The 13,974-nt window shown below is 32.2% G+C and overlaps 1 protein-coding gene across 1 annotated transcript; it reads right to left on the bottom strand.

Annotated features, from left to right (window-relative positions):
- Nucleotides 1–5,073: 5,073 nt before the first annotated feature.
- On the bottom strand, nucleotides 5,074–13,715 carry LOC139864577 (GDSL esterase/lipase At5g03610-like). The gene is made up of 4 exons (XM_071853161.1): nucleotides 13,428–13,715; nucleotides 7,118–7,389; nucleotides 6,125–6,419; nucleotides 5,074–5,452 (listed from the first exon to the last, which is right to left on the bottom strand). The coding sequence occupies exons 1-4, from the start codon at nucleotides 13,693–13,695 to the stop codon at nucleotides 5,238–5,240; spliced, it is 1,050 nt and encodes a 349-aa protein (XP_071709262.1). The 5' UTR covers nucleotides 13,696–13,715; the 3' UTR covers nucleotides 5,074–5,237.
- Nucleotides 13,716–13,974: the final 259 nt, after the last annotated feature.

Raw genomic sequence — 13,974 nt, 5'->3', positions numbered from 1 at the left:
TATGATTATCAGTCAATGATAATCAAAAATGAGAAATATCTATGTAGCACCGAAAAGCGCATATGATAAAAAGCGCATATGATAAAAAGCGCATATGATAAAAAGCGCATATGATGAAAAGCGCAGCGCATAGGATTAAAAGCGCATATGATGAAAAGCGCAGCGCATATGATTAAAAGCGCATATGATACAAAGCGCATATGATGAAAAGCGCAGCGCATATAATTAAAAGCGCATATAATGAAAAGTGCATATGACGAAAAGCGCAGCACATATGATTAAAAGCGCATATGGTGAAAATGATATATGATGAAAAGCACATATGGTGATTAATGAAAAGCACATATGGTGATTAATGAAAAGCACATATAGTGATTAATGAAAAGCACATATAGTGATTAACGAAAAACACATATGGTGATTAATGAAAAGCACATATGGCGATTAATGAAAAGCACATTGAGAAATAATCACCAATGTTTCTTGAAAGAATTCAAGGGTATATATATGGACCAATTCATCCATCATGTGGACCATTTTTCTAATAGACGCATCTAACGCATGGTCTCATGTTTGTGTGTTATCAAGCCGTAATATGGCATTTGCAAAGTTTCTTGCACAAATTATTAAATTAAGAACACATTATTCTGATTACACCATTAAAAGGATGAGACTTGATAATGCTGGTGAGTTAACATCTCAAGCTTTTAATGATTATTATATGTCTACAAGGATTGTTGTTGAACATCCAGTTGCTCATGTGCATACACAAAATTGGTTTAGCTGAATCAATAGATAAACGCTTACAGCTAATAACTAGACAATTAGAAATGAGTACAAAACTCTCAATATTTATATGGGGACATGTAAATTTACATGATGTGACATTAATTCGCATTAAATCAAGTGCAAGTTATAAATATTCTCCATTACCAACTTAATTTTGGTGGAGACCAAATATTTTCCATCTTAGAACATTTGGTTGTGCAGTGTATTTTTAATTGAACAACCACAACAAATGGTTCCTCAAAGAAGGATTGAAATATATGTTAGATATGAAACATCTTCAATCATAAGATATATTGAACCCATGACGGGTGATGTTTTTACAGCAAGTTTTGTCGATTGTCACTTTAATGAAACATTGTTCCCTATATTAGGGGGAGAAATGAAATATAAATAAAATGATGTTTCATGGTGTGAACATCAATTAAGGAATATTGATCATCGCACAAAAGAATGCGAAAAGAAAGTTCAAATATAATGCATATGCAAGAACTTGCAAATTAATTACTTTATGCATTTAAAGATACAAAAAATAAGTGACTAAATCATATATACCAGCAGTAAATGCTTCAGCTAGAATTGAAATTACAAAAGCTGGCAATAATGTCACTCATGAGTCTTTGCTAAAGCAGAAACGTGGGAGACCAATTGGTTCCAAAGATAAAAATCCTCGAAAAAGAAAATCAGCTGATAATGAGGTAAAAGAAAGTGTTCAAGAAGAACCACAAATCAATACTCCTTCTGCAGAGGATATTGATAAATGTAAATACATAAATTGCAATAAATTATGCAATATTATGAAACTGAAATGAAATGAAAAATCTTGATGAGATATTTTCATATAATGTTACAATGACAGCATGAATAAAGATGATGATCTAGAACCAAAATCTGTCATTGAATATCAAAATAGACGTGATTGAACTCAACGGAAAGGAGCAATACGAGCTGAATTAGAATCGCTCAATAAAAGAAAAGTTTTTGGATCAATCGTTATCACTTTTAAAGATGTGAAACAATGGGATACAAATGAATTTTTATCCGAAAAGAAATGTGCAAATGAAGTTACAAGGCAAAACTAGACTTGTAACTCAAGATTTCCCACAAAGACCAGAAATGAATTAGGAGAAAAACTTATCCTCCTATAATGAATACAATTACTTATTAGATACTTAATCAACCTGGTAGTTATTTAAATGCATCTCATGGATGTTGTTACTACTTATCTGTATGGATCACTTAATAGTGATATATATATGAATATACCTGAAGGGTTAAGGTATCATAAGAATCTAATGCAAAACTCAAGGGAATATATTCCATTAAATCACAAAGATTTCTAAATGGATTTATACAATCGGGGCGTATGTGGTATAATCGATTAAATTACTACTTGATAAGAAAAGGGTATACATATAAACTTATTTGAACGTGTTTTTATAAAAACAATGTTCGGATATGTGATCATAGCTGTTTATATCAATTATCTTAAATAAAGAAATCTATGAAGCCATTCAACTTCTAAAGAAAGATTTTAAAATAAAAAAAATCAAGTATTACGTTGATTTACATATTGAGCATATAACTAATGACTTACTTATACATCAAACAACTTATACCGAAAAGATTTTAAAATATTTTAATATGGACAAGACAAAAACCATTAAGTACTCATATGGTTGTTAGATCTTAATATTGATACTAATCCATTTCATCCTCTAGAAGATCATGAAGATCTTCTTGGTTCAGAAGTTTCATATTTTAGTGCAATTGGGGCTCTTATGTATCTTACAAATTATACAAGATCTGACATTTCTTTTGCAGTTAATTTGTTGACAAGGTTCAGCTCAGCCCCTACCAAAAGACATTGGAATCGAAACAAACAAATAGTTTGATACCTTCGGGGAACTACTGATTTATAATTATTTTATTCTAACAACTCGAAACAAGATTTGTTTGGTTATGCAGATGCAGATTATTTATCTGATCTACATAAAGCTAAATCTCAAACTGGATATGTATTCTTAAATGGAGGTACCGCAATATCATGACGTTCTCAAAACAAACACTTGTTGCAACATCATCAAATCATGCCGAAGTGATTGCATTACATGAAGCTACTCGGGAATGATTTTAGTTAAGATAAATGATACAAATCATTATTGATTCTTGTGGACTAGAACGCTATAAAAGCCCAACAACTATCTATGAAGATAATACAGCTTACATAGTACAAATGAAAGAAGAGTATCAAAAATGACAGAACAAAACATAAATGCTGACGAGGCGCTAAAGCTATAAACGGTCTTAACGGTCATAAGTTTGATGGAAAAGAATGGTATATTGGTAAGGCTCAGAAAAAGACTGAAAGGGAATAGGAATTGAAACAACAGTTTGAGCAAACCATGAAGGAGACTGTAGACAAATCACATGGGTCAAACTTGTACATAAAAGATTTAGATGATACAGTTTCAGATGAAAACCTCAGATTCTTCTCATATACTCAAGATCTCGTAAAAGACAACCAGATTAAAATGAGATACGTTCAATCAACAACTCTGCTGATCTTTATACCAAAGCACTGTCAATCGCTGTTTTCAAAACATACGTTCACAATATTGGCATGAGGCAAGTTCAAAAGATGTGACGACTCAGCGTTGTCTACTTGAGGGGGAGTCAACTCTATGCTGCACTCTTTTTCCCTTAGCTAAAGTTTTATCCCACTGGATTTTCTTTAGCAAGGTTTTTAACGAGGCAGTATTAATTGCTCTTTAAAAAAATTACCATCCAAGGGGGAGTGTTGTAAATTTAGTAGTTAAATATGGATGGTAATTAGTCAAATATGGATAGTAAAATTTGTACTATATATATGTGCATAATGTAAGTTACAAAAACACACATATACATTAAATACATCACACCTCTCTTCAACCTCTTTCTCTCCTATATCTTCTACAACACATCTCTCTTTTATTGGTTCTTTCAATTTGAATATATTGAACCAGGCCACTAAAGGTAGTTATAAGCCTACTGAAATATAACACTATTATTATTATTATTATTATTATTATTATTATTATTATTATTATTATTACTATTATTATTATTATCATCATTATCATTATCATTATCATTATTATTATCATTATTATTTTGGCAAATAACGAAAACTTTATTAAGAATACTAAAAATCACAAAGCAAACCACACAACTAAAACGAGTATCGAACCACAAAAAACAAACTAAAACTCTAACATGAACTAGATGGCGAGAAATCAAAGCCTTTCGATAACGATTCAACACCATCTAACTCACAAACGCTAGCCAAAGAAACTACAACCAACTACACAAAACGCGCAACATCACCACAAGCAATATAAATACGAAAATTACAACAAAGAATCAAATATTATTAACCCTTACATACTAAAAGTTGTGGTAAACGTCGTCATTTCAGTTATATCGGATCCCTTACATACTAAAAGTTGTGGTAAACGTCGTCATTTCAGTTATATCGGATTGTCGTTTTGAGTTTGCGTTCACATTACAAACAGTCCCTCAACTTCGACCATATTTACACAACGACCCCTCAAGTTTAGATTTTTTCAGGGGTAAAAAGTGTAACTAAATAATTTTATTAAAATAAAAGAAAATAATTCCACCCGAATATATAACGGGCCTTATCTTCTCGCTCGGTGCGAGTTAAATTTTTCAGAGACCACCGTTCAACTCGAAAAAATCTTACGAACCCAACGGGACTAACTATACGCGAAACGGACACTTCTAAAAAAAAACGCTAAACACAACGACAACCCGTATCTTCCCGCTTGCCACGAGTTAAATTTTTTCGACGGCATCGTCAGACTCGAAATAATTTTATGAACAAAACGAAACTAATCACGTCCAAAACGGACACTTTTTAAAAAAACGCTAAACACAACGACAACCCGTATATTTCTGTTCGCCGGGAGTTAAATTTTTCCGACAGCACCATTGCACTCGAAAAAATTTATTGAACAAAACAAAACTAACTATGTTCGAAACGGATACTTTTTAAAAAACGCTTAACACGACATCTAAAACGGCACTTAACACGAGCCGTGTTCCCCTCTGTAAATACACAAAACTACGTTAAATATGAATACGCAGGCCGAAAGCCCCCCGCCGCAACGCGCGGGCCAGTCCGGACTAGTTACACCTAAACGAGCTACAACATAAATACGAAAACTACAAAACGCCCAACCCCCATATATTACACCCAACAATGGGAACTCCTTTATTGTTCCATGTCCTAACGTAGCATTTAATTAAATTTCAATTTTTTACAACGACCAAAACTGAAACAACTGACATTAGGTCCCACGAGATTGGGACGCGTGATACAGCGACGTTAATTAAGCAACAAATAAAAAACGAAACAAGTAAACGTAAAACACAGAAAGAACCGTAAGCTAGATATATATTTGATTCAATGAAGACCGCAGAGTTAAAAACACGGCTCGCCATCCAGCTTGTGTTGGGTGCACCGTGTCCCAAAAGAACATGGATTCGGTGTCATTACAAACAGTATACAACGGATTTCCATTATCGTCTACACTTCCACAATTCGCACCGCTTTTTGTAGCAACACAACATGATTTCAACGGAGTATCAAACTTCGAGTTACCTGATACGTACAAAAAATGCCCATCACATAACAGAAATAACAAACCTTTTAAGTAATTTCATAAACTGCTGCATAAACAATGGATAGTAGTTATAGAAACAAAGTTTCTTAAGCCCATTTTTTTTAATATAACTGAAGGCTGACCATAACTGAAAAAGGACTAATTTGGGCTTGGAAGTCTCAATTGGTCGCAAACTCGCAATCCCCTTCTCTTACATTTTTTTTATATTAAAATTAAAATATTTAGGGATTTTTGTTAAAACTAAAATATTTAGGGATTTTTAAAATAATTAATTATAAATGGTAATTATAAAATTTTACGAGAATTTTATGCACCTTCACCCTTAGTTGTCATTAAAAAAATTCATATTTAATTACTAAAAATCTATGTTAATATCAACCATTTGACTTATCATTTTATCAAGAAGACTAAACCATAGTCTATCGAAGAAGAAAAATGCTATAGAGGCTACCGGGTCTTGTAGTCGGGCTTTGCCCGGGACTAACTATTAGCCCAAGACTAACTGGGCTTTTGATCATATATTATGACTCATATATAACTCTTGGGCTCAACCGGGCCTAAAAAAACCCTTTTGTTTTACCCGGGCTAATGGCAGTTGGTTCTATCTTTGGTAAATTAAGGATGTACAAAGCCAATACCAGTAAAATTACCTTTGTTTTTTAGCACTGTATCAAAGGCGCTATAAAGATCAAGCATGAGAAAACTAGAATTTTTGGTGTCATTGTTTAGTTTCGAAACGGCCTGCTGTAACAATTGGTTGTGGATACCGACTGCCGTATTCTGGGAATCATTGCATTCTTGGTATGAATTTAAGATCGTGCTTTGAGGTAGGCACCCTAAAGGCTGTAACATATTCACTAACACTCGTCTTACTCCTAAATCATGAATCGCCTTCAAGTTTATTGCCATTTGTTTTACAACACTTGCTATGAATACAGGCAGACCCTACATAAACAACAGTTTCCAAAATAAAATATTTGCAACTTAACAATAATATTATACTACTTTACTATGATTTTTTTGTTTAGTTTCCAAAAAATCAAATGCGAAGATTTGTTAAAGTCAATAGTCTATAATCTTTTAAACAACTTTATAAACAGATAAACAAATAAAGGTTTCTCTCTTCAGGTTATTCAAGGGAGTATTAGATGTATGCGGCTTAACCATGTTATCAATGAACATCTCTGAGACTCCGACACATTTCTCTAACCACCCTAAAATATGTTGCGGTTTAACCGTGTTATCACAGATAAAGTTTTCTCTATTCAAGCTATTCGAGGGAGTATTATTACTCGGATGTATGCGGCTTAACCGTGTTGACCATTTCCGAACTATTTCTCTAACCACCCTAAGATATGTTGCGGCTTAACCGTGTTATCCCGTGAATATTTCGACCCATTTTTCTAACCACCTTACGATATGGTGCTAGTGAAGTTTGAAGCTAACACCTCCTACGAAGATATTAGGACCCCAACCACTAGACTATCTTTGGAAGAAAGGGTTAATCACAACAACAACGATTGTCAATTTATGTATCATTGTTAATTACATATATGCCAATTACCAAAAATTGTCTACTTATGTATTGGGCATATATGTCATGAAGTCATTGTACTATCTGCAACAGAGAAAGTAGGTTTTACCAGTTCGGAGCCACCTGAAGAAGTGTAAGCGCCATAATCATTGCCGGATACGGTAACAAGAGCCAAAGATGACTCTAAATCACGCTTTGTGTAAACGTTTTCGTGCAATAAATTCTGAAGAAATCCAATCTGAGAGGTCATGTTTGGCTGTAAATTGCCGGTGTCAAACACCCCTGTCCCACCATAAGCAAAGTTCATTCCGTACTTCAACTTATCCTTCCCATATTTCATCATTTGATGCGGCAATGGAGACTTCAATCCCATAAACCTGGCTGCAGATTCATAGCATTACGATATTACAAATGTTATATGACTCGCAATTTTGCCTTAATATGAATCACATAATTGAAAAAAAAAAGGTGAGAGAGCAAATTGCACAGAAAGATATTCAACATCGTTCAGATTTATACTTCGTAAGCTAAATTATTTACTTAGTAAACTACTGTACATGATCATCGACTAACCATATATTTTTAGGTTTCAATTAAGGTCATGGTGAAAGATATTAGTCAATTACAATTATTAAACTGATATGGGACGAGTTGTTACATATTTTCTCCATGCTACTAAATCACTTAAATGGACGCTTCGCTGGCAAGCAATTTTGATCGATTAAGTCATTTTGCACATGAAATGACCAAAATGCCAGTAATTTATAAACAATCACAAGTACAATCCATCAAAATTGCAAGTTGTCCGATTCGGCGATTCATCAAAATGGCGTATCATGTACGTAGTCAAGAAGTCAATGTTATCAAGTCAAGAAGGTCCGATGAAAATGACTAAGACAGACATGTCATCTATAATTGGGTCAATACCTTTAACTCAAATTATACGAATGTTAGTTACCTTATTGAAATTGATGATCTTTAATGACATAATTAAAGGAACACTTTATTATAGTCTACAAGAATATATTACAAGTTGAAAAGGTCAGAAAGTTGATACTTATTTAGTTGAAGTGCAAGTGGAGTATTTAGTAGATAGGATAGTACTTATATTGTATTCTATGAGTGTTTCTTGGACAACTAATTATGATTCATAGCATATAAGAATAGGGAAGACAGTATGATAACAGTTTAAAAGTGAGATTAAAAAAAGGAGGAAAGATTTAAGGCTGGCACAGAGCAATAGGGCATTGTGGCACTAAAGTTTTGATATATACTCACAAAAGCTAGCTTTTCTTACTCTCTTTTTTTCTTTTTTATGGGTAGTGTCACATTGACAACACACAAAAATGAACTTTCACTAGTCCTTTGAATGCATTGGGTACTTCATACTTGTACCTCATGCAGTGGTCATGTGTGCTAAGTTTTATTCAAATAAACTATCTATGATATGCACATAAAAAATTGAAAAAAAAAATGATGTAGATTTTAGGTCTCCTAAAAAAGTAAAAATGTGTTTGGTAGACGTGAATAATTGATTTGATAAAATCAAGAGAGATAACAAAATTCAATGAATAAAAGAAGAGCAAATCGCCCGAAAAAGTAACATAAGTTACTCAATTTGACAATCAAGGTAACCCCAATTTGCACAAGCCCGAAATGAATTTCAATTTTATTTTTACGCAAGAAAAAGATTACGTGTTCAAAAAATTTAAAATTGAGGTAATCTTCGTCAAATTCACCAACGACCGTTAGTTAAAAAATACACAATTTGTCCTTGAAGTTTCTTAAAAAATGTACCCATAATCCTCTTCATAATTTATAAATTCTTATACTTTTAATTTGTTAATTTATAAATCCTTACCATTTACATTCGAATTTTGCATATCAAATAATAGGTCCAAATTTGCTTCTGCTTGTAATCATCTGATTAGATATTAGAAGTCATGATGGATATGAAGTCAGAATCGATCAATGAACAACATCTTTTTTTTCGGCAGAGAGAAAATATATTAATTTTTCAAAAAATACAGAACAACAACTTCTTTAAATGAACTTTGACAATCAAAAACGAAATCTGCTGTGTTTTTGTTGTTGAATCCTTCATGAAAAACGTTTCAAATCCTATTCCAAAGCCTCGTCAATCAGAAACATAGCGTGAAACAATTCACAGCTTCCGAATTAAAACATTTAGGATTAATTTGACTTTTTTGTCATAAACTTTGACCATGAAATTCAAGCTCAAATGGATGATTTAGGACCTAAGATTTTACAGATAGTTTCAAGAATCGATTCTAAGCAACTCTTTTATTTTACATTTCTAAAATTATACTCGAATCAGTCCAGAAAGCTAAGACCGACGATGAATAATTCATGGAAAAAAGATTTTCAGATCTGAGAAAAAAATGTTTGTAAATTCGATCTGAATGTTCAATTAGCTCAAACGTGTATATAGAAGCTCAAATTTATAATTATTTTGGTGTTTAAGCTTAAAAAAAAAAAAAAAAAAAAAAAAAAAAAAAAAAAAAAAAAAACCCTAAATTTTTGATGGAGATGATGATTAACTTGAAGGTGAGAAGTAGTAGAAAATGTGATTATTTGTGTATGTTTACACCTTTTGCATACGATATCTTCACCATATTTAGTCTCACCACAAAATTTCTTTCCTTTGTTTAAGCACCGCCACCACTTGAAAACGAGGAGGATGAAGATTTGGGTTGAAGATAATGAAGAGGTTATTGGTGAAAACTTTTAACAAACTTTAGGGACCAATTGTGTAATTTTGACTGACGATCGTCAATGAATTTAACGATGTTACCTTTTCTCCGAAGTTTTTAAAATTAAAATCCTTTCCGGGCATCTTTTTTTGGAGTTACCTTGATTGTCAAATTTGACAATATAGGTTACCTTTTCGGACTATTTGCCCATAAAAGAATTATATCTAGTTTTAAGCCTACATAATGGCGTGTTTGGAAGGAACTAGCTCATAGTTAAACTAGAGCTGTTCAACAAGGTGGAGTTTATATTTTAAGTTAAAGTTTATATTTTATAAGTGTTTGGTAAACTATCTCAAAGTTATCTATTTAAAATGATATATAAGAACATCAATCAAATGAAATACTCCGTATAATGATAATGATATATTCCCTCCGTCCCATAATAAGTGTCCTGGAGTTTATATTTTATAGTCTACATGACACTTATTATGAGACAGAGGGAGTAAAAGATAATGAAATAAGTTAGCTCCAAATGCTAGTTTCACATTCCTGTTAGTGGTTTAATATAAGTTTGCTTTTCAAAAAAAAGTTATGGGATGAAGGGAGTAAAAGATAATGAAGTAATTTCATATGTCATAAGCTCCTAGAATAAGCTTATTTTATCCCGGAGATTATTTCTTTCATATGGGTGTTAGGCTTTGCATTTGGAATAGAATTATTTAATTATAAGTTCCTATCAAACGATAGGATTAGCTTTAGCTTATAAAAAAATAAGTTTAAATTTTCATAAGCTAAAAAGCTTTTTTGCCAAATACACACTAAGTAGACTTATATGACATGACTCGAATAATTGGGATCAAGGCTTTAGGACTTATTGACTTAATGAATAGGTAATATTTGTAATATTTACACTTTAAACCATCATGTTCAAAAGAATGTCTACTTTAAATGCTTAACTGTCCTAGTGATCTACACATGGTAATATGCTATATATGTGCTGTTGTGCAATATGTTGATTGATCATTTAGCCTTTTGGATGACGGCATACCCTTTAGTTCATGCAACGCGGTTGGGTATTAAAGTACAAAAAGAGAGCAAACAAATTCGTATATGTTAGGCGCTATTCATTACTAGAATATATTGTCGTAATCTATATAACTATAAACATTAAGCTTTTTATGTGTGAAGAAAGTAAAAGGACACAATAGACTACTATACTTCATCCATAACTACTTCAAAATTCAAAATTTCAGTTAACCTAAGACGGTATATAACCCGGCGTCAAATTTCTCCCGTCATCCCACTTGACAACAGCTTTGACGCCCTTGACGCCCCTAACGCGGCGTCAAAATTTGACACCCGGGCGTCAGTCGAGAATTTGACTGGTGTGTCAAATGTGTGTCAGCCAATCAGATTTTTTCAAATATTTTTAATTTTATACCCAACTACCAATAATATTTTAACACATCACTCATTCACAAATTTAACCCTCAAATTTGACACTCCCCTTTATTTAACTTCATCTTTTGACCTTGCCACATCACCAAAAATTAGATCACTTGACTTTTATGTCACCGCCACGGTTGAAAACAGTCTAAAGGCCAAGGATCGAACATAAATAGTGACACTTTTCAAACTCAAGTGTTATTTACATACACAATATAACTTGAGGGGGTAAAATGTAAGTTTTCAAAAGTGTGCCCATGTGGAAACAGTGAGTTGCATGATATTGGATGACGATGGTAAAGAGAGAACGCTATAGGGTAAAGACCAAGGCAATTTTTAAAATGATCACCAAAAATTCAACAAAATAAGTGGTAATTTATTAATGTGTCATTAAAAACATAGGTGACAGCTCCCACAACATGGCAACAACATAACATGGATCACACATAAACTAAGGATATAAGGGTCAAAACATAGCAATATTAGATTAAACTATGTATATATGTAAATGTATATATTTGTTTGAAGGGTGAATAAGAAAAACAAAAAATAAATAAAAGCAGAAACCAGAAGTGGGGCATGGAATGAAATTAGCCGACTCCTCTTCCACTTTCTAGATGTACTTGAATTATCATTACTCGCCATATATTATTATTATTACGGAGTATTAATTATTGATTGTTCTTATTATTATCGCACCACTTTTAAAAGGTTCATTGTTACGAGTATTATTTTTCCCCCTTATTTTCCGATTCATACGATATCCTTAATTTAGATGGGAATGTCGATTTTATTTCATTTCTGAAAAATATTTTTTTCTATTTATTAGGCAAAACATTTGTTTTATTTATTAGACAAAACATTCTCATTTAATTTTTTATTTACATTGTTGTTAGAGATAGTGATTAGAGAATAAGTTGAATGAGAATGTTTTATATTTATATACGGAGTAATAAAAATAGGAAAACGATTCAAAGTATCATATTATTATAATAGCCAAAGGAAGCATAGGATTCTTTTGGAAGTAAAATAGTTGGATAACTAAGATGGGTCCGGTTAGACATATATGTAATATTGTAAAGTATATTTTGCAAAATGATAATATAATTTAATTTAATATATCCCCATTAAAAGAAAAATTATTACTGATATATTTTAATATATAAGTTTCTTTTAGTCAAACTTTCAGACCACTCTCACAAATTAATCAACGAAATATATACTCATATTATCCGGACTTGAATGTTCGACCTCCTAGTTAGAAGGACCAACTTCATACTCGGACAACGACTCTTCAGTTTTCCAAAATATTTACTAAAAGTTTATTGTTTTTGCTTTAACAAAATGATATTTTAAGAATTTATGAGCTATGAATTTTAATATAGAATATAGACGTGTGTACGTATTTCCTTATTTAAAGGATTTACAATTTATAGTAAATAAATGTGTGAGTAATTGTCTATCTCAAATAATACTGTACTCCGTAAGAGCATGAGCCTATTTAAAACATAGAGGTCGATTGCAAACAGAAAAGTCAAAAACAAAGCACTGTAACATTAAATGATTACACTATTAAATTTTTTTTGCATGATACTTTTATTCAAAAAGGTAATTAGTATGATATCAAATAATAATTAACCTAATAGTATTAACTTGTACTTAACAAATTAAAAAGCGAGTAAACCAATACTATTTGCGTCTTACAATTAATTCTCACGAAATGAATGTATATTATATACTCCGTACTTACGATTATTATCCATAGTTTCGCTATTACACGTGTCACTTTTTTACAGCATAAATAAGAAATACTCCGTAAGACTGATAATAACCAGGCGTCACTTTTTGACGTCAAATTACGTGGATTCACATGTGTCATCTATTTAACGCCCCTAACGCCCTTAACGGGGCGTCAAAATTTGACGAAATGGGCGTCAGTTACAAATCTGACGGAAATATAAAGTTGTGTCAAATTTTGATGGACAAATCAGATTTTACCACTTATTTTTATATATTATTAATTATAATTATTATATTTTATACCAACTACCAATAATATTTTACCACATCACCACCACAATATTTAACACTCAAATTTGACACTCCCCTTTAAAAAAAACTCCATCTCTTGATCTTATCAGAAGTACACTACTTGCCTTTCACAAACAGTCTAACCATTTTTAAATTATAGGACACGTGGAATTTATTCGGGAATAAGTAAAGAGTTGAGAATATTAAGCAAAAGTGTACGAAAAATACCAAGATAATCGGTGAGTACACGGCCATCTGAATATCTACCAGCTGGCTTTCCGGGAAAAGTATGACCATACGGTGTTTTCCATGAACTTGCAAGCGCTCTCGGGTTGTTTCCGGTATCCGAATATGAATCACCAAATACAAATAGTTTCGTTGGTTTAAACTCTCCAACTGAATTACAGTTCGGGTCGTTTGCCCATACCGTTACACCTGTAAAATAAAAGGTAAATAGTATGCAGAAGATGTAAGAGGGGAGACCGTAGATTTCCATAAATGAATGTTTGTGTGTGTTTTGTGTTTGTGTTTTGTAAACAGAATCTGACCGAGTATATATATATGCAGGGGAAGAGGAGGGGCGGGCTTTTATTTGTTTCATATTATATCCTTTAGGTTTGGATGATATTTTGTTTTACCCCTTGAAATTTAGACCCCCAAAAAAATGAATTTTTTAATTATAGGTAGTCAAAATTAGGCTAAAATACATATAAATAAATATGTATATACATATCGTCTTGAAATGAGGTCAGATATAGGAATATAGTTTTTCTTT

This window comes from Rutidosis leptorrhynchoides, chromosome 1 (assembly GCF_046630445.1).
Source record: "Rutidosis leptorrhynchoides isolate AG116_Rl617_1_P2 chromosome 1, CSIRO_AGI_Rlap_v1, whole genome shotgun sequence".
NCBI classification, from domain to species: domain Eukaryota; kingdom Viridiplantae; phylum Streptophyta; class Magnoliopsida; order Asterales; family Asteraceae; genus Rutidosis; species Rutidosis leptorrhynchoides.
The sequence above is the reverse complement of the archived record's forward strand: the minus strand, read 5'-3'. Positions and strand labels throughout refer to the sequence as shown.